At 43.9% G+C, this 27,593-nt stretch overlaps 1 protein-coding gene across 4 annotated transcripts in view; it reads left to right on the top strand.

The window, feature by feature from the left end:
- znf827 (zinc finger protein 827) overlaps positions 1-27,593 on the top strand; it is a 115,547-nt gene that overhangs the window by 70,056 nt on the left and 17,898 nt on the right. For all 4 annotated transcript variants that reach the window (XR_011590854.1, XM_070871578.1, XM_070871577.1 and 1 more), the window contains exons 8-9: positions 5,588-5,645; positions 22,782-22,873. Coding sequence is in view for 3 of the 4 variants with exons in the window: in XM_070871578.1 (XP_070727679.1) it covers positions 5,588-5,645; positions 22,782-22,873 (150 nt within the window). In the remaining variant the exon portion in view is untranslated. The remainder of the gene's footprint in view (positions 1-5,587; positions 5,646-22,781; positions 22,874-27,593) is intronic.

Here is a 27,593-nt window from a genome sequence, read left to right as displayed (position 1 = left end):
CGTACAAAAATCTACACTTACTCCATTCTAAGTTAGTTTGAAGTAAGTTTTCACTGCCTAAACTTTCAAAACGGGCATAAGTGGCCGGACACGCCCCCTTTTTAAAAAAAAAAATCTGTTCCAAACTGAAACTGTTCTAACTGACTAAAACTGGAGCAAACTATATGCCGAGAATTGCAATTTCTAAGATACTCCATCCTAAACCAGTTGCTCCAAAAAAACAGGAGCAACTCAGGCTGAAACTTGGCCCCTATGAATGGGAATACCCCCACAAACAAAAAACACTTTACATAAATAAAAGAAACACCTCACTTATTTAAAATTAATAGAAATGGAATTAAATGGGGTTTTTTTTAATTGTTTTTTAATGTTTTAATAGTGTTAGAAATAAACTTGCCTTAATGGACAGGGGTTTTTAATATTAAAATTAGTCATAAAATTTATATTTTCTATCTTTTAAAACTCTTATGTTGGAAAAAGCAGGCCTTAAGCCTGCTTTTACCAGGTGTAAGAATTTTAAGGACATTCGTTAGGCAGATTTGCCCAACTCTCCGCCCGTGGAGGCCCTTTACTTTCATAATGGTGCGATCTGTCAAAAGAAATGTTGATAGATCGCAAGTGTAGGGTTTAGGTGCATACGCAGTGCATGTTTAAATCCGGAACTTGCGGTGCCTCTTCGGGTGCGTACGGACATCGCAAGCACCCAGAGAGGCGCAATTTACGGCCCAATATAATATTAAAATGATTTCCTGGAGTCTCGTTGGACTACATGTAGGGTCAGGGAGAAACTTGGCAAAGCTTTATCTTTTCAGAAGTTCCACTTGTGGTTATTCAGCTCCTTCAGAAGGCTAAATCAGAAGACCAGGCAACTTGTACATGATTTTCAGAAGAAATCGGTTTGAATGGAATGTGAAAAGCCATTTGTTCTTGCATTATTTTAAACTAATTTGGCAGGGGGATGCACGAGGATGTAACATTACAAAGGAGAAACAAGGTGCATAATGGATTGGGAGCGACCGATAGCACTAGAGTAAGAAATAGTAGTAGTTCGGGTCCAACTAAGAGAGAATACAAGAAGGTCCACAATAAGTTTAGAGTGCATGTGTGTAAATGCACAAAGCGTGGTAAATAAGGTTGGTGAGCTGCAGGTGCAAGTAGCCACATGGGAATATGATGTCATGGCTATAATGGAGACCTGGCTCAAAAAGGGGCAGGAATGAGTACTAAATATTCCTGGATATAAAGTGTTCAGGAAAGATAGGGAAGGAAAGAAAGGAGGTGAGGTGGCAGTATTGATTAAGCAGGATATTACAGTGCTGGAGAGAGGATGTCCTGGAGGAGTCAAGGACAGTATCTATTTGGTTATTTAAAAAAAAATACAGGTGCCATTACACTACTAGGTATATTCTATAGGCCACCAACTATTCTATTATAGACTGGGATAGTAATTGTGTAAAGGGCAGAGAGGGGGAATCATTTCTAAAGTGTGTTCAAGAGAACTTTCTTGATCAGTATGTTTCTGACCCAATGAGGAAGGAGGCATTGCTGAATCTGGTTCTGGGAAACGAGGTGGAGCAAGTGTCAGTGGGGGAACAGTTAGGGAGCAGCATCATAAGGTTTAGATTAGCAATTGGAAAAGACGAGGAGCAATCTAAAGTAAAAATACTTAATTGAAGGAGGGCTAATTTCAGTGGGTTAAGAATGGATCTAGCCCGGGTAAATTGGAATCAAAGATTGGCATGCAAAACTGTAATCGGACAATGGGCTGCCTTTAATGAGGAGATGGTTCGGGTACAGTCGAGGTACATTCACACGAGGGGGAAAGGAAGGTAACCAAAGCCAGAGCAGATGTCAGATTGAGAATACAAATGAGAACCAGGCTGAATATTGAAAGTTCAGAGGGGAAGTAGAAAAGGAGTTAAGAGGGGCAAAGGGAGAGTATGAGAATAGACTTGTAGCTCCGGTCGTCTTCTGGTTTACTTTTCTCAAATAAGGTGTATCCACCACCTTGTTCCATGAGCTGACCTCCTGCCCACTTTGTCTCACTCAGGACGGCGATGTCAAAGTGCCTGAGTTCCCGGTCAGTGATAGCAGTCTGTCGCTGTTAAAGTTGTCCATGAGAGTCCTGATGTTCCAGGTCCCGAACTTCATTTTAAAGGGTGGAAATCGCCTATGCATGAATTATTTTAACGAGTGGCCATTGCACACGAACTTGACAGAGCAAGGTCTTGGTCCAATGCTAAGGGAATCCAAGACGATTGGAGACCAGACTCTGCTGCATGGGCTTTAGCTCAAAGTGGAGGAGAAGCATCCGAGAAAGTCTCTTCGCCGGGAGCACATGAAAGCCAAGTACAAACAGCGGAAGGAGTGTACGACAAATCAAGCACCCCACACTCTCGTCCCTCCAACCATCATCTGCCCCATCTGTGACAGACTGTAGATCCCGCATTGGTCTCATCAGTCACCTCGGAACTCATTTTAGTGTCGAAGTGAATCATCCTGGACTCTGCAGGACTCTTAAGAGACTGGCAGCTATCATAAAAAGGAATCCAAAAGTCGTCTTTAGGCATGTGAATAGTAAACTGGTAGCAAGAGGAAAGGTGGGGCTGATTAGGGACCAAAAAGGAGACCTACGCATGGAGGCAGAGGGCATGGCTGAGGTACTAAATGAGTACATTCCATCTGTCTTTACGAAGAAAGAAGATGCTGGCAAAGTCATTGTGAAAGAGGGGGTAGTTAAGATACTGGCTGGGGAAAAAAATTGATAGAGAAGATTCTAGAATGGCTGACTGTACTTAAAGTGGATAAGTCAGTAGGACCGGATGGAATGCATCCTAGGATGCTGAGGGAAGTAAAGATGGAAATTGCAGAGATACTGGGCATAATTTTCCAATCCTCCTTAGATACGGGGCTGGTGCCAGAGGACTGGAGAATTGCAAATGTTACACCCTTGTTTAAAAAAGGGTGCAAAATAAACCCAGCAAGTGTAGACCAGTCAGTTCAACCTCAGTGGTGGGGAAGTTTTTAGAAACGATAATCCGGAAAAGAATTAAGTCACTTGGCCAAGTGTGGATTAATTAAGGAAAGCCAGCACAGATTTGTTAAAGGAAAATTGTGTTTAACTAACTTGATTGAGTTTTCTGATGAGGTAACAGAGAGGGTTAATGAAGGCAACGCAGCTGATGTGGTGTACATGGACTTCCAAAAGGCATTTGATAAAATGTCACATAATAGGCTTGCCAGCACAGTTGAAGTCCATGGAATAAAAGGGACAGTGGCAGCTTGGATATGAAATTGGCTAACTGACAGGAAACAGAGAGTAGTGGTGGACGGTTGTTTTTCGAACTTGAAGAAGGTATACTGTGGTGGTTGCCAGGGGCGGTACTAGGACCACTGCCTTTCTTGATGATGACTTGGACTAGGGTATACAGGGCACAATTTCAAAATTTGGAAGTATAGTGAACAGTGAAGAGAATAGTGATGGACTTTAAGAGCACATAGACAGGCTGGTGGAATGGGTGGACTTGTGGCAGATGAAATTTAACACAGCGAAGTGATGCATTGTGGTAGAAAGAACAAGGAGAGGCAATATTAACTAACGGATACAATTCTAAAGGGGGTGCAGGAACAGAGACACTTGATGTATGTGCACATATTGAAGGTGGCAGGGCAAGTTGAGAAAGCGGTTAAGAAAGCTTATGGGATTCTGGGCTTCATAAATAGAAGCATAGAGTACAAAAGTAAGGAAGTTATGATGAACTTTTTATAAAATACTGGTTTGGCCTTAACTGGAGTATTGTATCTGAGCACTGCACTTTAGGAAGGATGTGAAGGAAGGTCTTAGAGAGGGTGCAGAAAGGATTTAGAAGAATGGTTCCAGGGATGAGGGACTTCAGTTACGTGGATCGAATGAAGAAGCTGGAGTTATTCTCCTTACAACAGAGACGATTGAGAGGAGATTTGATAGAGGTGTTCAAAATCATGAGAGGTCTAGATAGAGTAGATAGAAAGAAACTGTTCCCATTGGTAGAAGGGTTGAGAACCAGAGGATTTAAGGTGATTGGCAGAAGTACCAAAGGCGACATGAGGAAAACTTTTTACGCAGCAAGTGGTTATGATCTGGAATGCACTGCCTGAAAGGGTGATGGAGGCAGATTCACTTGTGGATTTCAAAAAACAATTGGGTAAGTACTTGAAGGAATCTTCCCACAGCTGAAGAAAAGTTTTGCTATTGCTCCTTCAAAACTGCAACATAATACATAGAATTTTACAGCACAAACAGACCATTCGGCTCAACCGGTCTATGCCGGTGTTTATGCTACACACAAGCCTTCTCCTATTAACACACCTTTCTATTCTTTTCTCATTCATGTATTTATCTAGCTTTCCCTTAAATGCATCTATGCTTCTGCCCAATGTCATAGCGAGTTCCACATTCTCACCACTCTGAATAAAGAGGTTTCTCCTGAATTCGCTATTGGATTTCTGTGTGATTATCTAGTTTTAGACATTTTCTCTACATCTGCCCCATCAAACCCCTTCATAATTTCAAAGACCTCGATCAGGTCACCCTCTATCTTCTCTTTTCTGGAGCTCAACGTGGGGAAATGTGAGGTTATCCGTTTTGGATGTGAGAAAGACAAATCAGGATATTTTCTTAATGGTCAGAGACTAGGAGCTGTGAAGGAGCAAAAGGATTTAGGAATCCACGTACTACTAAATTGCTAAAAACTAATGCACAGATGCAAAAAGTCATCAAAATGGCTAATGGAATGTTGACCTTTATCTCAAGGGGGTTGGAATAAAAAAGTGAGGAAGTGATGCTTCGGTTGTACAGCGCCTTGGCCAGATCCATCTGGAGTACTGCGTCCAATTTTGGGCACCATAGCTCAGGAAAGACATGTTGGCCTTGAAGTGGGTCAAGTGCAAATTCACCAGAATTGTACCAGGACTTGAAAGGGTTAAATTATGAGGGCAGGCTGCAAAAACTTAACTTGTATTTCCTTGAATTTAGATGGTTGAGGGTGATCTAATCAAGGTGTTTAAAATTAGATTTTGGGATTTGATAGGGTAGATAGCAGGAAACTATTTCCTTTATTGGGGAAATCGAGAAGAATAGGGCATGATCTTAAAATAAGACCGAGGTAATTTAGAGTTTAAATCCAGAAACACTTTTTCACACACTGGGTAGTGGAAATCTGAAACACACATCCCCAAAATTCTGTGGCTGTTGGGTCAGTTGAAATTTTCACGGCTGCGACTGATAGATTTTTGCTGGGTATCGAAGGATATAAAGCTACAGTGGGCAAATGGAGTTGAGATATAGATTAGACACAACTCAACTGAATGGCGGAACAATCTCGAGAGACTGAACTACTCCTGTTCCTATGTTCCTAAATAGATATTAAAAATATATAGACTTCTGATTTGAAATGTGTACAGGAACCCCTATGTCAATGCCTACTAACAAAACAAAAAATAAAATTCCTCACCTTTCATTTAAAAAAAATATTTCAAAGAATTTAAGTGAAATATTAAAGCTGCATTGCATTTTTTAATGTTTTGGCTCTGCTTTGTCCTCTTGTAGAAAAAGTAAGCAAAGCACAAGAACAAGGAAAAGAAACTTCAAATTTGGGTAGTAACAGGTGAGTATCATTTTTTTTTTTCGTTTAGGTATACATATTATCTGGGTGGTAAAGTGGGCATCAGATTTATATACATACCTGATCAACAGGAGAGTCTCTTTATTTTTGTTTGTTCTTCCCCTCCCCCTTTCAGTGCTTGTTAAGAATGTGTTCTTTCCGAACATACTCCAGTTCTGACAAAGGGTCATCGACCCGAAACGTTAACTCTGCTTTTTCTCCTCAGATGCTGCCTGACCCGCTGAGATTTCCAGCATTTTCTACTTTTATTTCTGATTCCAGCATTTGCTTTTGTATGAGAGTCTCTTTCTGTTTTGTAATCGTAACCCAGTTCCTAGTGGGTGTGCATCAATACTGTAGAAGTGGTCCCAATAAAATGGGTGTGAGCTTAAGAAATTGGCTGTGGCTCATGGTCTGCTCTCCTGGTTGGAGAAAGGTACAAGATAGCAGGAGTATGGTTTTTGGAAACCGATGGGACAAGTCAGGTTTACTGTAAGATATTGTACATCATCTTGTTGAAATCTGTTGGGTTGATTAGTAATGACCTGCTGAGCGTAAAGAACCAAGGGAATTTATATTTCTGATGAGTGCTGAATCTTAGCCAAAACACAGGCCATGGAGTAAGCACAGGTATTTCCAAAGATAATATGCAAAGGAAAGTGTGCTTTGTGGAAGGATGATTATTTATCATTTGGCAATTTTAAAAGCATTCATTTGATCAAATTCACAAAAGAATAAAAAAGAAAATGATCCTGGAATGCTACACTCTCTCTCGAGATGTTCAGAAGGTATCTAAAAGGATAGAATGGCAGTATTCACTGAAGCTAGATGGTTTAGTGTCAGGATCCTTCAGAGAGATTCAGATATTCTAATTCTATTGTAACCATCACTTTACCCTTCTGCATTCTTAGTTAGGGACAGAAACCAGGGAGACAGTCCTTTGTCACCTTTGATGAACTAATGCAGATCTTTGTCAGTAGATGTTAAGTGGATCCCAGCATCCTGGGTCTTCTGGCAAAGAGCGAACTTAAAGTAAGCTTCTATGTCAGTGACTCATATCTCTTTTTACAAAATCCATAAACATTGTTATGTCTTTAGATGCTCTGATAATGACTCCACGAGGCAAAGTATTGCACTTGAACTGTAGTGACCTTAGCCCGTTTAATATAACTCCAGAGTGAGGATACCATATGGTGCTTGCTGTGCAGGTGACCCCTGGGCCGCCTCCAGTTGCGCCCTCTGGTGGTGCCAGCATAATGTATACAATGTGAACCTTGTTGATGGTACCTCCGGTAAACAAGTCTCCATCTTATACAACTATACAGTGACTACACAGAGAGTATATCTACAGTATGCATATATAACATCACTCTCCCCCCTCCCCCAAGTCTTTTGTGCCAATACCTTTGCACTATGTGCTCTGGCTCGGCTCTCCCCAGACTTAAGTGCCAATAGCCCTTGCACCTTGGCTGTGCTTTGGCTTGGCTCTCTCCCTATTAACCCCCAAGTCCTTATTGCCACAATATTGGGTAGTGGTTACCAGTTGGGATGGTTCGATAATGCAGTGAGACTTCAGTGGGTTCTGGGTGTGATCCATGTGTGTGTCCATGGCAACATGCATCCATTTTCCCCCACATGTGTAGATCATGCCGGTGGCTCATCACATTCACATACATTCAAATCCAGAAAAATAAATTTGCATTTACATCATTGCATCTGTGATACAGTTGTGAGGCAAGTACATTTGACTGGTGAGATACATTGATGATACATCTTTGGAATCAGTGCTGGGGTCAGCACCGGTGTGTGAGGACAAGCTAGTTCCAGAGCTGCTCGATGGTGTGCAGGCAGCCTGGTGGCGGCGCGTTGCCCGGTGCTGGCAGTGGGAGCCTGGTTGGCTCGATTTGCCCGCTCTCAGGGATTTTGCCGTTGCTCCTAGTGTCGGGCAGGTTCACAGATGCCTATGACCTCCCAGTCTTTTCCTTGCGCCCTGGGTCGCTGCTGCTCCTGGAGGAGCAATCGTCTAGCAGTGCACAGGAAACTGCTATCTTGCCTGCCTGGGCGTTATTTGGTTTGGGATCCTGGCTGGTCCCGGTCCCAATTGGGGGAACCGCTGCGGGTGACCCCTCGCTCCCAGGCGTAGCCTTGGCGGCGATGGGGTCTGGGGGCTGCGCCTTCACGCAGTTTGCTCTTTCAGGCTCGTGGCAGTTGGTGCCATCGGGTGCCTGAGAGGTGGAGCCGATCAGGGGCAGGGTATCGATACCAGTGCCGTTGCTCTCCTGAGATCGCTTGCTCTGCAGCTTGTCTATTTTAGCTGCTTGTGGCCCCACTCCATGGTGCATCATCCTGGTCCCAGGGGCGCAGGCTACAGCATCGGGTAGCCCGCTGGACCTGTGTGCTTCCGATGGGTGTTTGCCCGCTACATCATCAGAGTACAGTTGAAATCCTCATCGCACAACGTTTCATTGCTGCTTGTAAATAAACTGTAGCTCTGATCGCAATCGCCTGACTTTTCTTTGCTTATTACATGCATAAAACTCTAATCATCAATTACCAGCTTTACATTTAGCTCACAGTTGTTATTACATGTGAGAATGTGGGACTATTCCTTTAAGTGTGGTGGGTTGCTTTGAGAGCCTTGCTATCTTTACCCCAATCCTTTTCTTCGCTTGGTACCACGTGTAGCTCCATCAGCACTGCACCTCGTGGTCTGGCCGCTGCCATCTTTTCCTTCAGTGCTTCACCTCGTGGTTTGGGCGCCATCTTTCTTCCATCCACAAGGTCGGCTGCTGTGATCCTCTTCTGCCCGGGTTCTGCCTCCGAAGCTGGGAAGTCGCCTTTGGATCCGATTTTCTTCCTCCGGAGTCCTGCCACTGGAGCCTGGGAGTTGCGTTCGGGTTGTCTCAGCTGGATCATCTCTGTGCAGTTGTGCTGAGCGGTCTGTGCCTCGGGTGCTGTGCTGGTCTGCTCTCTGGTGCCGGATCCAACCTCAGGTGTGGGTTTGCTTTGCCTCTGAACACGGGGGACGTTGATCGCTGGAGGGATGAAATCTTCCCAGCTCCAATGGATCTTCTCCAGACATCTTCTTTCGGGTAGCGTTAGTCCATCACCTGCAACAATCCACAGTGGTAACTTGTGCACCGCGCCATCATGGAGTACCTTAATATTCGCACTACCAACGACTGGGATAAGTTCATTGGTGTAGCTGAGCAGCTTTGCTTGAACCGGGACCAACTTGAGTCGTTCAGTTTGATTATCCCACAGCCTCTCAGTTATCTTGATTCATTACTGACTGGCTCGCCCCCGTGTCCACCTCCATGAAGACTGGAGTGCCGTTTATCTCGACTTCCATTCTCAACGGGGAACATTCTGTGATGCAGGTAAACATTCCGTACACCTCATTGTGGGGCTGAGCTTGCCTCTCTGACCGCCTTTTCATAATCCGTGCTGGATTCATAGTCCTCTGCAGACTCTTCATCAACACGGTGAATCCTATTTCTTTTACACATTCGCTGGAGGTGGCCCTTTGTGCTGCACCCTTTGCACACATGGTCCTTAAAATGGCACTGGTGAGCCCGATGATTTCCTCCGCAGCGCCAGCATGGTGCTAACCGATTAGCCCCCCCCTCGGCGGATTCTTTGTCAAAGGACTCTGGGGGGGCCTATTCTCTCTCCCCTGAGGAGATTCACGTTCTACAGTCCAGCCTTTAAAAGGTGCCATTCTGTGTACAGTACTTGCTGTGTTTGAGTCGTGAGGATGAGTCATCTGCCTAGAGCCGCAGGTCGAGGTCATGAATGCCTGGCTCGGTGATGGCCTTCTGCAGAGTGACTCTGGTATCCGCAGATAGTAGCCTGCGAAGAAGGCCCTCATGGCCGATTCCGATGACAAAGATATCCCACAGTGCTTCGGTGAGATGTTCACCAAAATCACATGGTGCCGCCAGCCTTCTGAGGTCTGCAGCATATTTCGTGATTTCCTGGCTTTCGGGCCGTCAGTGGATGTAAAACCGATGTCTGGCTGTGAGGATGCTCTCTTTTGTCTTGAGCTGTTCTTGGATCAGCGTTACAAGCTCCTCGTATGTCTTGGTTGTTGTCTTCGCTGGTGCCAGCAAGTCCCTGACGAGGCCGTGGACGGTGGGCCCACAACTGGTGAGCAGGATAGCTCTGTGCTTATCAGTCAACATGGCCGGATCATCGCCTGCCAGGTCGTTGCTGTGAAGCAATGGTCGAGCCTCTCCACAAAGGAGTCCCAATCATCCCCATGTGTGAACTGCTGCAACGTACCAAAGTTAGCCATTTTCGCGTGAAAGTCCGTAATCGCGACGCCAATTGATATGTCATTTAGATGCTCTGATAACAACTCCACGAGGCAAAGTATTGCACTTGAACTGTAGTGACCTTAGTCCATTTAATATAACTCCAGAGTGAGGATCCCATATGGTGGCCTGCCTTTCATACCTGGATACCTGTGGTAGAAACATAGAAAATAGGTGCAGGAGTAGGCCATTCGGCCCTTTGAATGGCGGTGCAGGCTCGATGAGTTCATGGCTGAACATGCAACTTCAGTATCCCATTCCTGCTTTCTCGCCATACCCCTTGATCCCCCTAGTAGTAAGCACTACATCTAACTCCTTTTTGAATATATTTAGTGAATTGGCCTCAGCAATTTTCTGTGGTAGAGAATTCCACAGGTTCACCACTCTCTGGGTGAAGTGGTTTCTCCTCATCTCGGTCCTAAATGGCTTACCCCTTATCCTTACACTGTGATCCCTGGTTCTGGACTTCCCCAACATTGGGAACATTCTTCCTGCATCTAACCTCTCTAAACCCGTCAGAATTTTAAACATTTCTATGAGATCCCCTCTCATTTTTCTGAACTCCAGTGAATACAAGCCCAGTTGATCCAGTCTTTCTTGATATGTCAGTCCTGCCATCCCGGGAATCAGTCTGGTGAGCCTTCGCTGCACTCCCTCAATAGCAAGAATGTCCTTCCTCAAGTTAGGAGACCAAAACTGTATACAATACTCCAGGTGTGGCCTCGCCAAGGCCCTGAACAACTGTAGCAACACCTCCCTGCCCTTGTACTCAAATCCCCTCGCTATGAAGGCCAACAAGCCATTTGCTTTCTTAACCGCCTGCTGTATCTGCATGCCAACCTTCAATGACTGATGTACCATGACACCCAGGTCTCGTTGCACATTCCATTTTCCTAATCTGTCACCATTCACATAATAGTCTGTCTCTCTCTGTTTTTACCACCAAAGTGGATAACCTCACATTTATCCACATTATACTTCATCTGCCATGCATTTGCCCACTCACCTAACCTATCCAAGTCACTCTGCAGCCTCATAGCATCCTCGTCACAGCTCACACTGCCACCCAACTTAGTGTCATCCGCAAATTTGGAGATACTACATTTAATTCCCTCGTCTAAATCATTAATGTACAATGTAGACAGCTGGGGCCCCAGCACAGAACTGCCTGCCATTCTGAAAAGTATCCATTTACTCCTACTCTTTGCTTCCTGTCTGCCAACCAGTTCTCAATCCACGTCAGCACACTACCCCCAATCCCATGTGCTTTAACTTTGTACATTAATCTCTTGTGTGGGACCTTGTTGAAAGCCTTCTGAAAGTCCAAATACACCACATCAACTGGTTCTCCCTTGTCCACTCTACTGGAAACATCCTCAAAAAATTCCAGAAGATTTGTCAAGCATGATTTCCCTTTCACAAATCCATGCTGACTTGGACCTATCATGTCACCTCTTTCCAAATGCGCTGCTATGACATCCTTAATAATTGATTCCATCATTTTACCCACTACCGATGGTCAGGCTGACCGGTCTATAATTTCCTGTTTTCTCTCTCCCTCCTTTTTTAAAAAGTGGGGTTACATTGGCTACCCCCCACTCGATAGGAACTGATCCAGAGTCAATGGAATGTTGGAAAATGACTGTCAATGCATCTGCTATTTCCAAGGCCACCTCCTTAAGTACTCTGGGATGCAGTCCATCAGGCCCTGGGGATTTATCGGCCTTCAATCCCATCAATCTCCCCAACACAATTTCCCGACTAATAAGGATTTCCCTCAGTTCCTCCTTCTTACTAGACCCTCTGACCCCTTTTATATCTGGAAGGTTGTTTGTGTCCTCCTTAGTGAATACTGAACCAAAGTACTTGTTCAATTGGTCTGCCATTTCTAACTATTGCATTAATCTCCTCTTTAACCAGCAATGCTACCCCACCTCCTTTTCCTTTTTTTCTATCCTTCCTGAATGTTGAATACCCCTGGATGTTGAGTTCCCAGCCCTGATCATCCTGGAGCCACGTCTCTGTAATCCCAATCACATCATATCTGTTAACATCTATTTGCACAGTTAATTCATCCACCTTATTACGGATACTCCTTGCATTAAGGCACAAAGCCTTCAGGCATGTTTTTTTAACACACTTTGTCCTTTTAGAATTATGATGTAGTGTGGCTCTTTTTGTTTCTTGCCTTTGTTTACTCGGCCTTCCACTATTGCTTTTTACCTTTCTACCATCTATTTCTGACTCCATATTACTTCGCCCTGTCTCGCTGCATAGGTTCCCATCCCCCTGCCATATTAGTTTAAACACTCCCGAACTGCATTAGCAAATGTTACCCCCAGGACATCAGTTTCAGTGCAGACCGTCCCTTTTGTACAGGTCCCACTTCCCCCAGAACTGGTTCCAATGTCCCAGGAATTTGAATCCCTCCCTCTTGCACCACTGCTCAAGCCACGTATTTATTCTAACTATCCTGCTCCCTCTACTCTGATTAGCACGTGGCACTGGTAGCAATCCAGAGATTACTACCTTTTGAGATCCTACTTTTTAATTTAACTCCTCGCTCCCTAAATTCAGCTTATAGGACCTCTTCCCGCTTCTTACCTATATCGTTGGTACCTACATGTACCACGACAACTGGCTGTTCACGCTCCCTCTCCAGAATGCTCTGCAGCCGCTCCGAGACATCCTTGACTCTTGCACCAGTGAGGCAACATACCACCCTGGAGTCTCGGTTGCGGCCGCAGGTAATCCCTGAGCCTCCACCAATTGCGCCCTCTGGTGGTGCCAGCATAGTGTATACAGTGTGAACCTTGTTGATGGTACCTCCGATAAACAAGTCTCCATCTTATGCAATTATACAGTGACTACACAGAGTATATCTATAATATGTATGTATAACAAACCTCTTTACCATCATCTCGGAAATGTCAGTAAACATGGGCTTGTATTGGAATTAAACTGCAGCCCAATGTTTGGTTCAGGTCAAGTAGAAATGGCTAAATTGAAAAACTTTCCCCTCTTCCTCCATTGCAAATTGGTTGCTATAAAGTTGAGCTTGTTATTTAACTAGAATATCTTTGTTTGCTGTGGTTCCACTGTACATCTTATGCAACATTTTTGAATTCAAAGAGTTCAGCAAAATTATGTCGGGGAGAAAGGACCGTGAAAGTTGTGGGTAATTTAGAGAGGGGAAGGAAGGCTGTGGATTTTAAATCTTAGGTTGCATAACTTTGCATTTAAGTTGAACCGTATGGCAAGCTGTGTGCACTATCCGACCCCCACCTAGGACAGAGATGATATTGAAAGTTTGTTCAATAACTAGTCTGCTGCTCCAGGGCCACAACTTAAATCCAATGTTTCTAGCTAAATGACCCCTCGTTGCAGCATTTTGAAAAGAAATGCCAAGAGTTAACTATTAAATGAATTTGGTGCAAAGATTGGGATTGCAATTCTGGAGGAATCTATTTGTGGGAGACAATTTTATTGAGAGTCCTGTGGTTAGGTACGCCATCAATCCAAGTACGTTTTTATAAACCTCTACAAGTTAAGGGACATCGGGGAAATTGATGCTTATCCTTGATAGAGCACATAAGTGAAAATTGGAACCCTTGTAAATGCACCATACCTCACTTCAGAGCTTGTATGTATTACCTGTACTATATTTGGATAAGTAGGCACCTAAATCACTGACAATGTGAGAATTAAATAGTATGGGAGGGTGATTCCATTGGCAGTACTTTCTAATAGTAGTTGAGTTTGTGTGTGATCCATGTAAATAGCCTCCATCTGGCACCTGTTAAATTAATGCTGTTTTGAGGAAGTGGCAGCGAGTATGAGGCAATTTTTTATGAAAGGGGGTTTGTTAAAGGAGCTTTGGTTAGTAGTGGTGCAATACATTAGAGCCATGGCATGGTCGGTAGGCAATATTCACAGCAGACTTCTTGACCTCAATTGTTCTGGCCAGTCATTTCCGCAAAGCGCAATAAGCTGAATAATCACCCAGCTACTCTTCTGCACTTCCTCTTATCCAGTTTCAGAATGGTACTGGTGGAGGCCTGGGAGCATGTCAACTACCCAAACACTCAGCTAGAGGTGCTGCGCTACCCAGGAAGGGAAACAAATGATTGGGCATAACATTAGCACCTCCACCAAGCACTACTTGTATCCATTTGATATTCTCTAGAAAATATTCTAGTGTACATAAAAATCAAATTTAATAAATTGCACTGTAGTATACAACATACCTGCATTTGATTGGCAATCTGATAAAGTAACTAGGAGTACTTGATGGTTTTGATGCTTAACACAGCTAAGTTGATCACGATGCTCCAGTGTTTGACCAGATGTGGCCTTCCCGTTTAAATCTGACCAAGAAAACAACTTTGTTATGGCCATAAATGGGTGGTTTAGTTTTTTCCAATAGCTCAATTAATAGGCAGTGTGCTGGCTGAGCCACATAGCCCAGAGGAGCCAAGATTAATCCATGGTCTGCATTGCAAATGTTTTTCATGTCCCTTTATATTTTTTTTATTCATTCATGGAATGTGGACATCGCTGGCAAGACCAGCGCTAATTGCCCTTAAAAAGATGGTGGTGGGCCACTGTTTTGAACCGCTGCAGTCTGTGTGGTTAAGGTACTCCCACAGTGCTGTTACGGAAGGAGTGCCAAGATTTTGACACAGTGGCGATGAAGGGATAGCGATAAACTTCCAAGGCAGGATGGTGTGTAACTTGGAGGAGAACTTCCAGGTGTTCCCATGCGCCTTTGTCTTTCTAGGTGGTAGAGTTTGTTGGTTTGGGAGGTGCTATGAAGAAGCCAGTTGCTGCGGTGCTATGAAGAAGCCAGTTGCTGCAGTGCATCTTGTAAATGGTACACACTGCAGCCACGGTACACACCTGTGATGAAGGGAATGAATGGGGTGCCAATCAAACGGGCTGCTTTGTCCTTGATGGTGTCGAGCTTCTTGAATGTTGCTGGAGCTGCACCCATTCAGGCAAGTAGAGATTATTCCATCACACTCCTGACTTGTGCCTTTATAGTTGGTGGAAAGGCTTTGGGGAGTCGGGAGGTGAGACACTCACCGTAGAATACCCAGCCTCTGACCTGTTCTTAATATTTATGTGGCTGGTCCAGTTAAGTTTATGGTCAATGGTGACCCCCAAGATGTTGATGGTGTGGGATTTGGCAATGGTAATGCCATTGAATATCAAGGGGCAGTGGTTTGACTCTTGCTGCTTGGAGATAGTCATTGCCTGACACTTGTGTGGTGTGAATGTTACTTGCCACTTAGCCCAAGCCTGAATGTCATCCAGCTCTTGCTGCATGCGGGCATGGACTGCTTCATTATCTGAGGAGTTGTCATGGAACGGAACACTGTGCAATCATCAGCGAACGTCCCACTTCTGACCTTGTGATGGAGGGAAGGTCAATGATGAAGCAGGTCAAGATGGTTGGGCCTAGGACATCCCCTGAGAAAATTCTGCTGTGATGTCCTGGGGCTGTGATGATTGACCTCCAACCACCACAACCAGCTTCCTTTGTGCTAGGTATGACTCTAGCTAATGCAGAGTTTTCCCCCTGATTCGCATTGACTTCAGTTTTACTCGGGCCTCTTGATGCTACAATGCTGCCTTGATGTCAAGGGCAGCCGCTCTCACCTCACTTCTAGAATTCAGCTCTTTTGTCCCATGTTTGGACCAAGGCTGTAATGAGTTCCGGAACCGAATGGTCCTGGTGGAATCCAAACTGGGCATCGGTGAGCAGGTTGTTCATGAGTAAGTGACATTTGATAGCAGTGTTGACAATACTTTCCATTACTTTGCTGATGATTGAGAGTAGATTGATGGGGTGGTAATTGGACAGTTTGGATTTGTTTTGTTTTTTGTGGACATAACCAGGGAGTTTTCCACATTGTCGGATAGATGCCAGTGTTGAGCTGTACTGGAATAGCTTGGCTAGAGGTGTGGCTAGTTCTGGAGCACAAGTCTTCAGCACAACAGCCGGGATGCATTCGGGGCCCATAGCCTTCACTGTATCCAGTGCGCTCAGCCGTTTCTTCATATTACGTGGAGTGAATCGTATTGGCTGAAGACTGGCTTCTGTGCTGGTGAGGACATTGGGAGGAGGCCAATATAGATCATCCACTCGGCACATCTGGCTAAAGGTGGTTAGAACATAACATAAGAAATAGGAGCAAGTGTAGGCCATTTGGCCCCTCAGCTTTGAATATATTCAATGATTCCACTTCCACAGCTCTCTCGGGTAGAGAATTTCAAAGATTCATGCCCCTCCTAATCTCTCTCTTATTCTCAAACTATGCCCCTAGTTCTAGATTCCCCCACTAGGGGAAACATCCTCTCAGCATCTTGTATGTCAAGTCCCCTCAGAATCTTATATGTTATATGTTTCAATAAGATAACCTGTCATTCTTGTAAACTCCAATGAGTAGAGGCACAATCTGCTCAACCTTTTATCATGAGACAAACCCTTCATCCCAGGAATCAATCTCGTGAACCTTCTCTGAACTGTTTCCCATACAAGTATATCCTCCTCAAATCAGGAGACCAAAACTGTACGCAGTACTCTAGGTGTGGTCTTACCAAAGCTCTGTACAGTTGTAGCAAGATGTCCCTACTTTTATACTCCATCTTCCTTGCAATAAAGCCAACATTCCATTTGTCTTCCTAATTACTTGCTGTACCTGCATGCTAACTTTGCGTCTCATGTACGATGACACCTAGATCCCTCTGTGCTGCAGCATTCTGTAGCTTCTCTCCATTTAAATAATATTTTGCTTTTATTTTCTTTCTACCAAAGTGGATAACCTCTCAATTTCCCACATTATACTCCATCTGCTGAATTTTTGCCCACTCACTTAACACTATCTATATCCTTTGCAGACTCTCTGTGTCTTCCTCACAACTTGCTTTCTGTTGCCCAAAACTCACTAAGTTATAGGTTAGTATATTCTGTCCCATTGATTACATTTTGCCTGTATCCTTATGATTAGTATATTCTAGTTACTGGTGAGGCTAAGGAAGCATGACAAATCAAATTTTAATTGGTAATTCATTATATGTTCAAAGCACCTTAATCTTACTCTCAAGAGTCTTTCCATTTTATGTTGCCATAGCCTGCATATTTCTATACTTTCCCACCGATGTTTCTATCGTCAGCAAATTTGGTTCCAATACACTCGGTCCCTTCATCAAAGTCATCAGTAATATTAGTATTAGGCAGTCCCTCGTGTCGGATGACCTACTTCCACACCAAAAAGGGATGAGTTCACGGGTGTTTCAATGAGGGACCTGATATTCCAGGTCCTGAACTACATGTTGAGGGGTGGAAGATGCCTGTGCGTGGATTTTTTTCATTGTGGGGTGGCCGTTGCACACCAGCCACCACACGGCTTGACAGAGCTAGGTCTTGATCCAGTGGCAAGGGTTAACCAAGATGACTGAAGACCAAGCGCGCACTCATGCTCCTACTATCCATAGATCGCAGTGTGAGTTGGCCCGTGCTGCCCCTGGGCCCTTACCTCTTTTTTTTTTGAGCCTTCCCTGGAGTACCTCTTGATAAATGAAATGATTTCATCTATATATAATCTGAAAGAAAAGATGCAGCAATAGCTGACTCGGATGTCCAGAAATCGGTTGGCTGTTGTGATCGTAAAACATAATTAAGGTTGAGATCATTCATGCATCTGTGGTTGTGATACCTGGGGTTGGGGTGCATTGCAGTTTTTCGTTCCCCTTTCAAGTCATTTTACCTCATGATGTCCTGTTTCTGACTGCTCCAATTTTTATCGGGGCGGAGGAGCGGTGAGAGATCGGGACCCAGGAGATGCGAGGGTCCGTGGCCCAAAGTCATCAATATAGATTGTAAATAGTTGAGGCATCAGCACTGATCCTTGTGGCACTCCACTAATTACAGTTTGCCAACCTAAAAATTACCCATTTATCCTGACTCTGTTTTCTGTTGGGTAACGAATCCGCTATCCATCCTAATAGTATATAGTATTCGGCAGTCCGTCGTGTTGAGGATGACCTGCTTCCACACCAAAAAAAGATGAGGTCACTAATGTTTCCATGAAGGACCTGACATTCCAGGTCCTGAACTACATCTTGAAGGGTGGAAGATGCCTGTGCGTGAATTCTTTTAACGTAGGGTGGCCGTTGTACACTAGCAACGACACGGGTTGGGAGACCAAGCTTCGTTGCACGGCCCTAGTACGCACACATACTCCTACTGTCCTTGAAATTCATAGGTCGCAGTGTGAGCCTCACGGCCTCGCTGTTGGCCCGTGCTGCATCTACCCTGGGCCCTGACCCCGCTGTTGCACACTGCGCCACTCCTGGGCCTCTGTCTCACTGGTGGGCTCACCGCTACCGGGCCCCGACACCTCGCCGCTCGTCGCGTCGACGCTTCAATCAGCAACCTGGATTTTGGTGACGTCAATCCAGTCACCCTCCTCGAAGCCGTCGCCCTTCCAGAACGGCTTGCGCTGCTCCCTGCAGTAGCTAGCTCCTGCTTTTATCCCCACCTGCTGCCGATGGTGTTCTCTCGCAGGTTGGGTGGGTGTCGTGTTGGGCCCTGGGACACTCCTGCCTTTATCCCTGCTTGCCGCTGATGGTGTTCTCTCGCAGGTCAGGGTGGGTGCCGTGCTAATGTATTACCCTCAACAGCATGAGCTCTTAACTTGTTATACCTTTTACGTGGCGCCTTATCGAATGCTTTTTGTAAATCCAAATACATTACATCTACTGGTTTCGTTTTATCCACCCTGCTCGTTACATCCTCAAAGAACACTCAAATTTGTCAAACACTATTTTCCTTTCATAAAACCATGTTGGTTGACAACGCTTCAGCCTTGTCTTTTGTACTCACGTGCTGGCTCCACTATCATTGAGGATGGGGGATATTCATGAAGCTGCCTTCTCCAGTTAGTTGTTTAATGACCAACCACCGTTCACGGTGGATGTGGCAGGAATGCAGAGCTTTGATCTGATCTGCTGATTGTGGGATCGCTTAATTTTGTCTATAGCATGCTGCTTCTGCTGTTCAGCATGTGTGTAGTCCTGTGTTGCAACTTTCCCAGGTTGCCACCTCATTTTTAGGTATGCCTGGTGCTGCTCCTGGTATGCTCTTCTGCACTCCTCATTGTACCAGGGTTGGTCCCTGGCTTGATGGTAATGGTAGAGTGAGGGATATGCCTGGCCATGAGGTTACAGATTGTGGTGGAATGAAATTCTGCTGATGCTGATGGCCCACAGCGCCTCATGGATGCCCAGTTTTGATCTGCTAGGTCTGTTCTGAATCTGTCCCATTTAGCACAGTGGTAGTGCCACACTACACGATGGAGGTTGTCCTCTGGGTTTTTTTTATTCGTTCCGGGATGTGGGCGTTGCTGACAAGGCCAGCATCTATTGCCCATCCCTAATTGCTGTTGAGAAAGTTGTCCTCAGTGTAAAGACGGAACTTCATCTCCACAATGACTGTGCGGTGGTCATTGCTACCAATGCTGTCATGGACAGATGCATCTGCAACAGGTAGATTGGTGAGGACGAGGTCAGATAGGTTTTTCTCTCATGTTGGTTCTCTCACCACCTGCTGGCAGCTATGTCTTTCAGTATTCGGCCAGCTTGGTCAGTCATGCTGCTACCGAGCCACTCTTTGTGATGGACATTGAAGTCCCCCACCCAGAGTACTTTCTGTGCCCTTGCTATTCTCAGTACTTCTTCCAAGTGGTTTTCAACATGGAGAGGAGTACTGATTCAGTTGAGGAAGGGCGGTAAGTGGTAATCAGAAGGAGGTTTCGTTGCCCATGATTGACCTGACACCACACGTTGAGGATTCCCATGGTCACTCCCTCCTAACGGTATATCACTGTGCCTAGTGGGTCTGTCTTGCTGATGGGACAGGACATACCCAGGGATGGTGATGGAGGAGTCTGGAACATTGGCTGAAAGGTATGGTTCTGTGAGCTCGCTCAATTTTGCACAGGTCCCCAGATGTTCATCAGGAGGACTTTGCAGAGTTGACTGGCTGGGTGTGCCGTTGACATGTCCGTAGCTGTTGTCATGTCTGTAGCGATTTGTTACAACTGAGTGGCTTGCTTGGCTATTTCAGAGGGCAGTTAAGAGTCAACCACATTGCTGAGAGTTTGGAGTCACATATAGGTCAGACCAGGTAAGGACGGCAGATTTCCTTCCCTAAAGGACATTAGGGAACCAGATGGGTTTTTACGACAATCCGATAGTTTCATGGTCACCATTACTGAAACTAGCTTTTTTCCAGATTTTGTATTTAATTAACTGAATTTAAATTCCACAGCTGCTGTGGTGGGATTTGAACTTGCGTGTCTAGATCGTTAATACAGGCCTCTGGATTATTAGTCCACTGACATAACCACTATGCTACCGTTCCAGCCATTCCATTTAAAAAAGGAAAATCATCTGGGGATCTACCTTCTTATTCCTATCCAGTAATTCCATCTGTAAAGTGTGATTATGTGTGTGGAGATGACTGGTGAGAATAGGATAGAGTTGTTGTGCATCAGATGGTCAAATAACCAGCTGACAAGAGCTCGTGTATGAAGAATGGGCACTTAGGTGATGTACAGAGGACTGAAGAGGCCTGTTAAATTCTATCCAAGCAGGAGTCATTGTCACCAAGAGAAGAGGGGAGTAAATTGGCAAATGGAATATTTTTTTAAGCAGTCGAGATTAATGCAAAGATTAATGAGAGTCTCTGTTGGGCAGTCTTGTTGCTACTCGGGTCATGGTCCACGTTGGAACCAACGACATGGATAGAACTAGGAATGAGGTTCAGCTGAGAAAGTTTGAGGAACTAGGGTCCAAATGAAAATGCAGAACTTCAATGGTATTAATGTCTGGATTGTTACCTGAGCCATGTGCAAATTGACATATGGACAAGCGGATCAGCGGGCTAAATACTTGGCTCAAAGAGGTGGCTGCAGAGATAGTGAATGCATTGGTTGTGATCTTCACAAATTCCCATGATTCTTGAATGGTCCCAGCGGATTTGGTTGCAAATATAACTCAGCTATTCAAGAAAGGAGGGAAGAGAGAAAACTTACAGGATAGACAAAGGGGACTCAATGGATATAGCATATTTGGATTTTCAAAAGGCATTCGATAAGGTGCCAAATAAAAGATTGCGTCACAAGAAAAGGGCTCATGGAGTTGAGGGTAATATATTAGTATGGATGGAAGATTGGTTAACGTGGGACAGAAAACAGAGTAGGGATGAATGGGTCATTTAAGGTTGGCAGGCTGTAACTAGCGGAATGCTGCAAGGATCAGTACTTGGACCTCAGCTATTTACAATCTATATGAATGATTTAGACGAAGGAACCAAAGGACACAGATAGAAGGTGATTGGCAAAAGAACCAAAGGCGACATGAAGAAAAACGTTTTTACGCAGCGAGTAGTTAGGATCTGGAATGCACTGCTTGAAAGGGCAGACTTAATCGTGGCTTTCAAAAGGGAATTGGATAAGTACCTGAAGGAAAATAAATTTCAGGGCTATGGGGAATGGGCGGGGGAGTAGGACTAGCTGAAGTGCTCTTGCACAGAGCCATCCCGGGCTCAACTGGCCGAATGGCCTCCTGTGCTGTAATCATTCTATAATTTTAATGTAATGTATTCAAGTTTGCTGACGATACAAAGCTAGGTGGGAAAGTAAGCTGTGAGGAGGAGGACACAAAGAGCCTGCAAAGGAATATAGGCAGATTAAATGAGTGGGCAATAAGAGGAAAATGGAGTATAATGTGGGGAAATGTGAGGTTATTGACTTTGGTAGGAAGAATAGAAAAACAGAATATTGAGAGAGAAACTTAAATGTTGATGTTCAGAGAGATTTAGGTGTCTTTGTATAAGAAACGCAAAATTAGTCTGCGGGTACAGCAAGCAATTAGGAAGGCAAATGGCATGTTGGCCTTTATTGTTAAGGGCTTGGAGTACAAGATTAAGGGAAACTTACAACAATTGTACAAAGCTTTGGTGAGACCACACCTGGAGAACTGTGTACAGTTTTGGTCTCCTTATCTGAGGAAGGATGTTCTTGTCTTAGAGGCGGTGCAATGAAGGTTCACCTAGATTGATTCCTGGGATGCGAGGGTTGTCCTATGAGGAGAGATTGAGTAGATTGGGCCTATACTCTCTGGAGTTTAGAAGAATGAGATCTCATTGAAACATAGAGGATTCTGAGGGGGATTAACAGGGTAGATGCCGAGAGATTGTTTCCCTTGGTTGGAGAGTCTAGAAATTGTCTCAGGATAAGGGGTCAGCCATTTAAGACTGAGATGAGTAATTTCTTCACTGAGGATTGTGATTTTTTTTTAGAATTCTCTACTACACAGAACTGTGGATGCTGAGTCGTTAACTATATTCAAGCCTGAGAGAGAGATTTTTGGACTCCAGGGGAATCAATGGATATGGAGATCGGACAGGAAAGTGGAGTTGAGGGCGAAGATCAGCCATGATCTTATTGAATGGTGGAGTAAGCTCGAGTGACCATAGGGCCTACTCCTGCTCTGAATTCTTATGTTCTTGTGTTCTTATGACAACGAAGTGCAGGTGAAATATATTTATAATTGTGATCAGGACTAGATTCATACTGAGATCCCAAAGATAAAGGATAATCTTCTAAGTTGCTGTACTACCCAGTTTCTCTGAACTTGCTACGAATGATTTCATTGCCGTTTCATGAGTAATGTTTTGTTTTCTGTGTCTAGATGTTTGAATCTTCAGAAATAGTTAGCCAGTGAGTTTTTTTTCTTTTTTCTTTTGGTCCAGTTCTCTTTGTGAAGAAGCGTTTAGACAATCACCATTCACTTCAAACTTGAGAGACCCTTTGTCTGATCTCCATGGAAGACCAACGTCGCAAGGTATGAGATAGTTTAGTGCGCTGACTGTGACTTAAAGGTTTGGCGATTTTAAATGTCTGGTTGCGAATTTTTTTATTAATTTTTGTGAAAAATCTTATTTTGGAAAAATACTGTTACAAAGTTGCATGTTTGCATACAATACATGGATATGATTGTCAACAAACGTAAATAACTAACTGCATGAACAGGTGTAAGTGTAAATTCACCAATCCTGGGTTTGAAGGCAGTGTGGATAGGAGAAATGACTACAACACTAACACCCATTTTCTGATCCAATTTCCCTTCATATGGCTCCCTGCTGCAGAATGGAATTAGTTAATTTACCCAAAAAGATAAATGATGTTTTGTCTCGATTATTTTTAAGCACTTGGGAGTCCACCTACAGTATCCACAAGAATGGTGCCATCCTGTCAAATATATAAAGATGGTGGCAGTATATTCGGAGGTGGAAGACATCCTTCCAGTAGGATTCTTTGTTGGAAACGTTAGGATGAACTTCAATTGGCTAAATGTTTTTTTCTTCTTGACTTTAAAAACATTTTTTGTTTAGATGCTGGTAGCTTTAAAGTTCTAATGGCAATATCACGTTGGATACGATGGCATCCACTGAAATTGGACATCCAGTAAAAAGCTGAGATAATTTAAGCATGAAACATAATGCATGAAAAAAGGCTGGTCATCCTGCATAGGTTCCCATTATGCCATCCGTTCCATGTTAATTGAACGCTACCGCTTGGTAATCAAGATCTTCATCTTAACTGGTTACTTTCTGCAGATGAAGTTTCTTTTGGCATGAACACAAGAGTCATGTTTCTTTGGAGTATTTTCTTATCTCTGGGTGCACTTCTCTGCTTCATTCCCATTCCTAATTAAATAGGTCTTTTTGAAAAGTTTAATTAACACAGAATTTCAAAAACCAGCTCGGCAGAAAAGTTTAAACAGTACTTAACCGTACTTGGGCGTGATCCTAGATTTCAATTGGCACCCATAGATCTGTACCCCAACAAGTGTCGGCACCTTCAGGACAGGAGGAGAGAAATCATACTGCTTCGTAAAACTCTTTAAATTTGCAAGTACTGAACAGTTGTATGTCATCAAAAATAGTGAAATGACTGTTTGTTTTTGCTCCATCACATCAGAATGTTTGAGGTATTTAATTTTTTTTCCATCTGCTACATCATCCAAAAACACCATCAGTTTCCACATGTACACTGACAATACCAGCTCTACCTCATCACCACCTCTCTCGCCCCCTCCACTGTCTCTAAACTGTCAGACTGCTCCAGTACTGGTTGAGCAGAAATTTCCTCCAACTAAATATTGGGAAAACCGAAACGACAATGGCTTCGCTCCCTGCCACAAACTCCACTCCCGAGCCACCAACTCCATCCCTCTCCCTGGCAACTGTCTGAGGCTGAACCAGACTGTTCGCAACCTTGGTGTCGTATTTGAACCCGAGGTGAGCTTCCGACAACATATCCATGTCAATGTTGAATCATTGTGGGTGGAGATTAGAGATAGTAAGGGGAAAAAGTCACTGGTGGGCGTAGTTTATAGGCCCCCAAATAATAACTTCACGGTGGGGCGGGCAATAATCAAGGGAATAATGGAGGCATGTGAAAAAGGAACGGCAGTAATCATGGGGGATTTTAACCTACATATCGATGGGGTAGCCGAGGAATTCATAGAATGCATACGGGATTGTTTCTTAGAACAGTATGTTACAGAACCTATAAGGGAACAAGCTATCTTAGATCTGGTCCTGTGTAATGAGACAGTAATAATAAACGATCTCCTAGTAAAAGATCCTCTCGGAATGAGTGATCACAGCATGGTTGAATTTGTAATACAGATTGAGGGTGAGGAAGCAGTGTCTCAAACGAGCGTACTATGCTTAAACAAAGAGGACTACTGTGGGATGAGGGCAGAGTTGGCTAAAGTAGACTGGAAACTCAGACTAAACGGTGGCACAATTGAGGAACAGTGGAGAACTTTTAAGGAGCTCTTTCATAGTGCTCAACAAAAATATATTCCAGTGAAAAAGAAGGGCAGTAAGAGAACCAGCCGTGAATAACCAAGGAAATAAAGGAGAGTATCAAATTAAAAACCAATGCGTTTAAGGTGGCCAAGGTTAGTGGGAAACTAGCAGATTGGGAAAATTTTAAACGACAGCAAAGAATGACTAAGAAAGCAATAAAGAAAGGAAAGATAGATTACGAAAGTAAACTTGCACAAAACATAAAAACAGATAGTAAAAGCGTTTACCGATATATAAAATGGAAAAGAGTGACTAAAGTAAATGTTGGTCCCTTAGAAGATGAGAAGGGGGATTTAATAATGGGAAATGTGGCAATGGCTGAGACTTTAAACAATTATTTTGCTTCGGTCTTCATAGTGGAAGACACAAAAACCATGCCAAAAATTGCTGGTCACAGGAATGTGGGAAGGGAGGACCTTGAGATAATCACTATCACTAGAGGGGTAGTGCTGGACAGGCTAATGGGACTCAAGGTAGGCAAGTCCCCAGGTCCTGATGAAATGCATCCCAGGGTATTAAAAGAGAGGGCGGAAGTTATAGTAGATGCATTCGTTATAATCTAGCAAAATTCTCTGGACTCTGGGGAGGTACCAGCGGATTGGAAAGCAGCTAATGTAACGCCTCTGTTTAAAAAGGGGGGCAGACAAAAGGCAGGAAACTATAGGCCGGTTAGTTTAACATCTGTAGTGGGGAAAATGCTTGAAGCTATCATTAAGGAAGAAATAGCGGGACATTTAGATAGGAATAGTGCAATCAAGCAGACGCAACATGGATTCATGAAGGGGAAATCATGTTTAACTAATTTACTGGAATTCTTTGAGGATATAACGAGCATGGTGGATAGAGGTGTACCGATGGATGTGGTGTATTTAGATTTCCAAAAGGCATTCGATAAGGTGCCACACAAAAGGTTACTGCAGAAGATAAAGGTACGCGGAGTCAGAGGAAATGTATTAGCATGGATCGAGAATTGGCTGGCGATCAGAAAGCAGAGAGTCGGGATAAATGGGTCCTTTTCGGGTTGGAAATCGGTGGTTAGTGGTGTGCCTCAGGGATCGGTGCTGGGACCACAACTGTTTACAATATACATAGATGACCTGAAGAGGGGACAGAGTGTAGTGTAACAAAATTTTCAGATGACACAAAGATTAGTGGGAAAGCGGGTTGTGTAGAGGACACAGAGAGGCTGCAAAGAGATTTAGATAGGTTAAGCGAATGGGCTAAGGTTTGGCAGATGGAATTCAATGTCGGAAAGTGTGAGGTCATCCACCTTGGGGGAAAAAAAAAACAGTAAAAGGGAATATTATTTGAATGGGGAGAAATTACAACATGCTGCGGTGCAGAGGGACCTGGGGGTCCTTGTGCATGAAACTCTTTTTGGCTTTGTGCATGAATCCCAAAAAGTTAGTTTGCAGGTGCAACAGGTAATCAGGAAGGCGAATGGAATGTTGGCCTTCATTGCGAGAGGGATGGAGTACAAAAGCAGGGAGGTCCTGCACAACTGTATAGGGTATTGGTGAGGGCGCACCTGGAGTACTGTGTGCAGTTTTGGTCACCTTACTTAAGGAAGGATATACTAGCTTTGGAGGGGATGCAGAGACGATTCACTAGGCTGATTCCGGAGATGAAGAGTTACCTTATATTGATAGATTGAGTAGACTGGGTCTTTACTTGTTGGAGTTCAGAAGGATGAGGGGTGATCTTATAGAAACATTTAAAATAATGAAAGGGATAGACAAGATAGAGGCAGAGAGGTTGTTTCCACTGGTCGGGAAGACTAGAACTAGGGGGACAGCCTCAAAATACGGGGAGCCAATTTAAAACCGAGTTGAGAAGGAATTTCTTCTCCCAGAGGGTTGTGCATCTGTGGAATTCTCTGCCCAAGGAAGCAGTCGAGGCTAGCTCATTGAATATATTCAAATCACAGATAGATAGATTTTTAACCAATAAGGGAATTAAGGATTACGGGGAGCGGGTGGGTAAGTGGAGCTGAGTCCACGGCCTGATCAGCCATGATCTTGTTGAATGGCGGAGCAGGCTCGAGGGGCTAGATGGCCTACTCCTGTTCCTAGTTCTTATGTTCTTATGTCATCACCAAGTCCGCCTAGTTCAACCTCTTAATATATCCTTATGTAACTTGCTGTCAAATTTTGTTTGATAGCGCTTCTGTAAAGTGCCTTGGGGTGTTTTACTATGTTAAAGGCGCTATATAAATGCAAGTTGTTCTATATCCAGTAGGAATGTACATAAATAAATCCTGGGTCAACAATCTAAATCTACCCTCCTTCACAAAGGCATTAAACGTATCTGTTTTAAAATGGTTATATCCTGTAGCGAGGAGCTACAAATGTAAGCCTAATGGAAAGGCAGAACATATAATCTTGAAAGGAAAATACGCATATAAAATACATGAAGGGTTTTGTCCATTTTGAAATTTATTGCAGTGGACAAAACTCAGTGTTTAGAACTGGTGCTGATTCTGCCATATCATGCTTTCTAATCTGTAGAATAACACTGACGTTAAGTTTTCGTAGAACTCGTAGTATGCTCACTCACTTTCCTAACAAAGTATAATACGGTTGTTAAGAGGAGAGGGTGAAAATACTAAAATTAACAGAGAATAAATTTTGCAATGGTCTTTCTACAAAGCTAACACTCTCTGACCAGACAGATATCACTCTA

Source organism: Pristiophorus japonicus, chromosome 2, assembly GCF_044704955.1.
Source record: "Pristiophorus japonicus isolate sPriJap1 chromosome 2, sPriJap1.hap1, whole genome shotgun sequence".
Lineage (NCBI taxonomy): Eukaryota > Metazoa > Chordata > Chondrichthyes > Pristiophoridae > Pristiophorus > Pristiophorus japonicus.
Note: the sequence above shows the minus strand (reverse complement) of the source record. Positions and strands in the feature narration are given on the sequence as shown.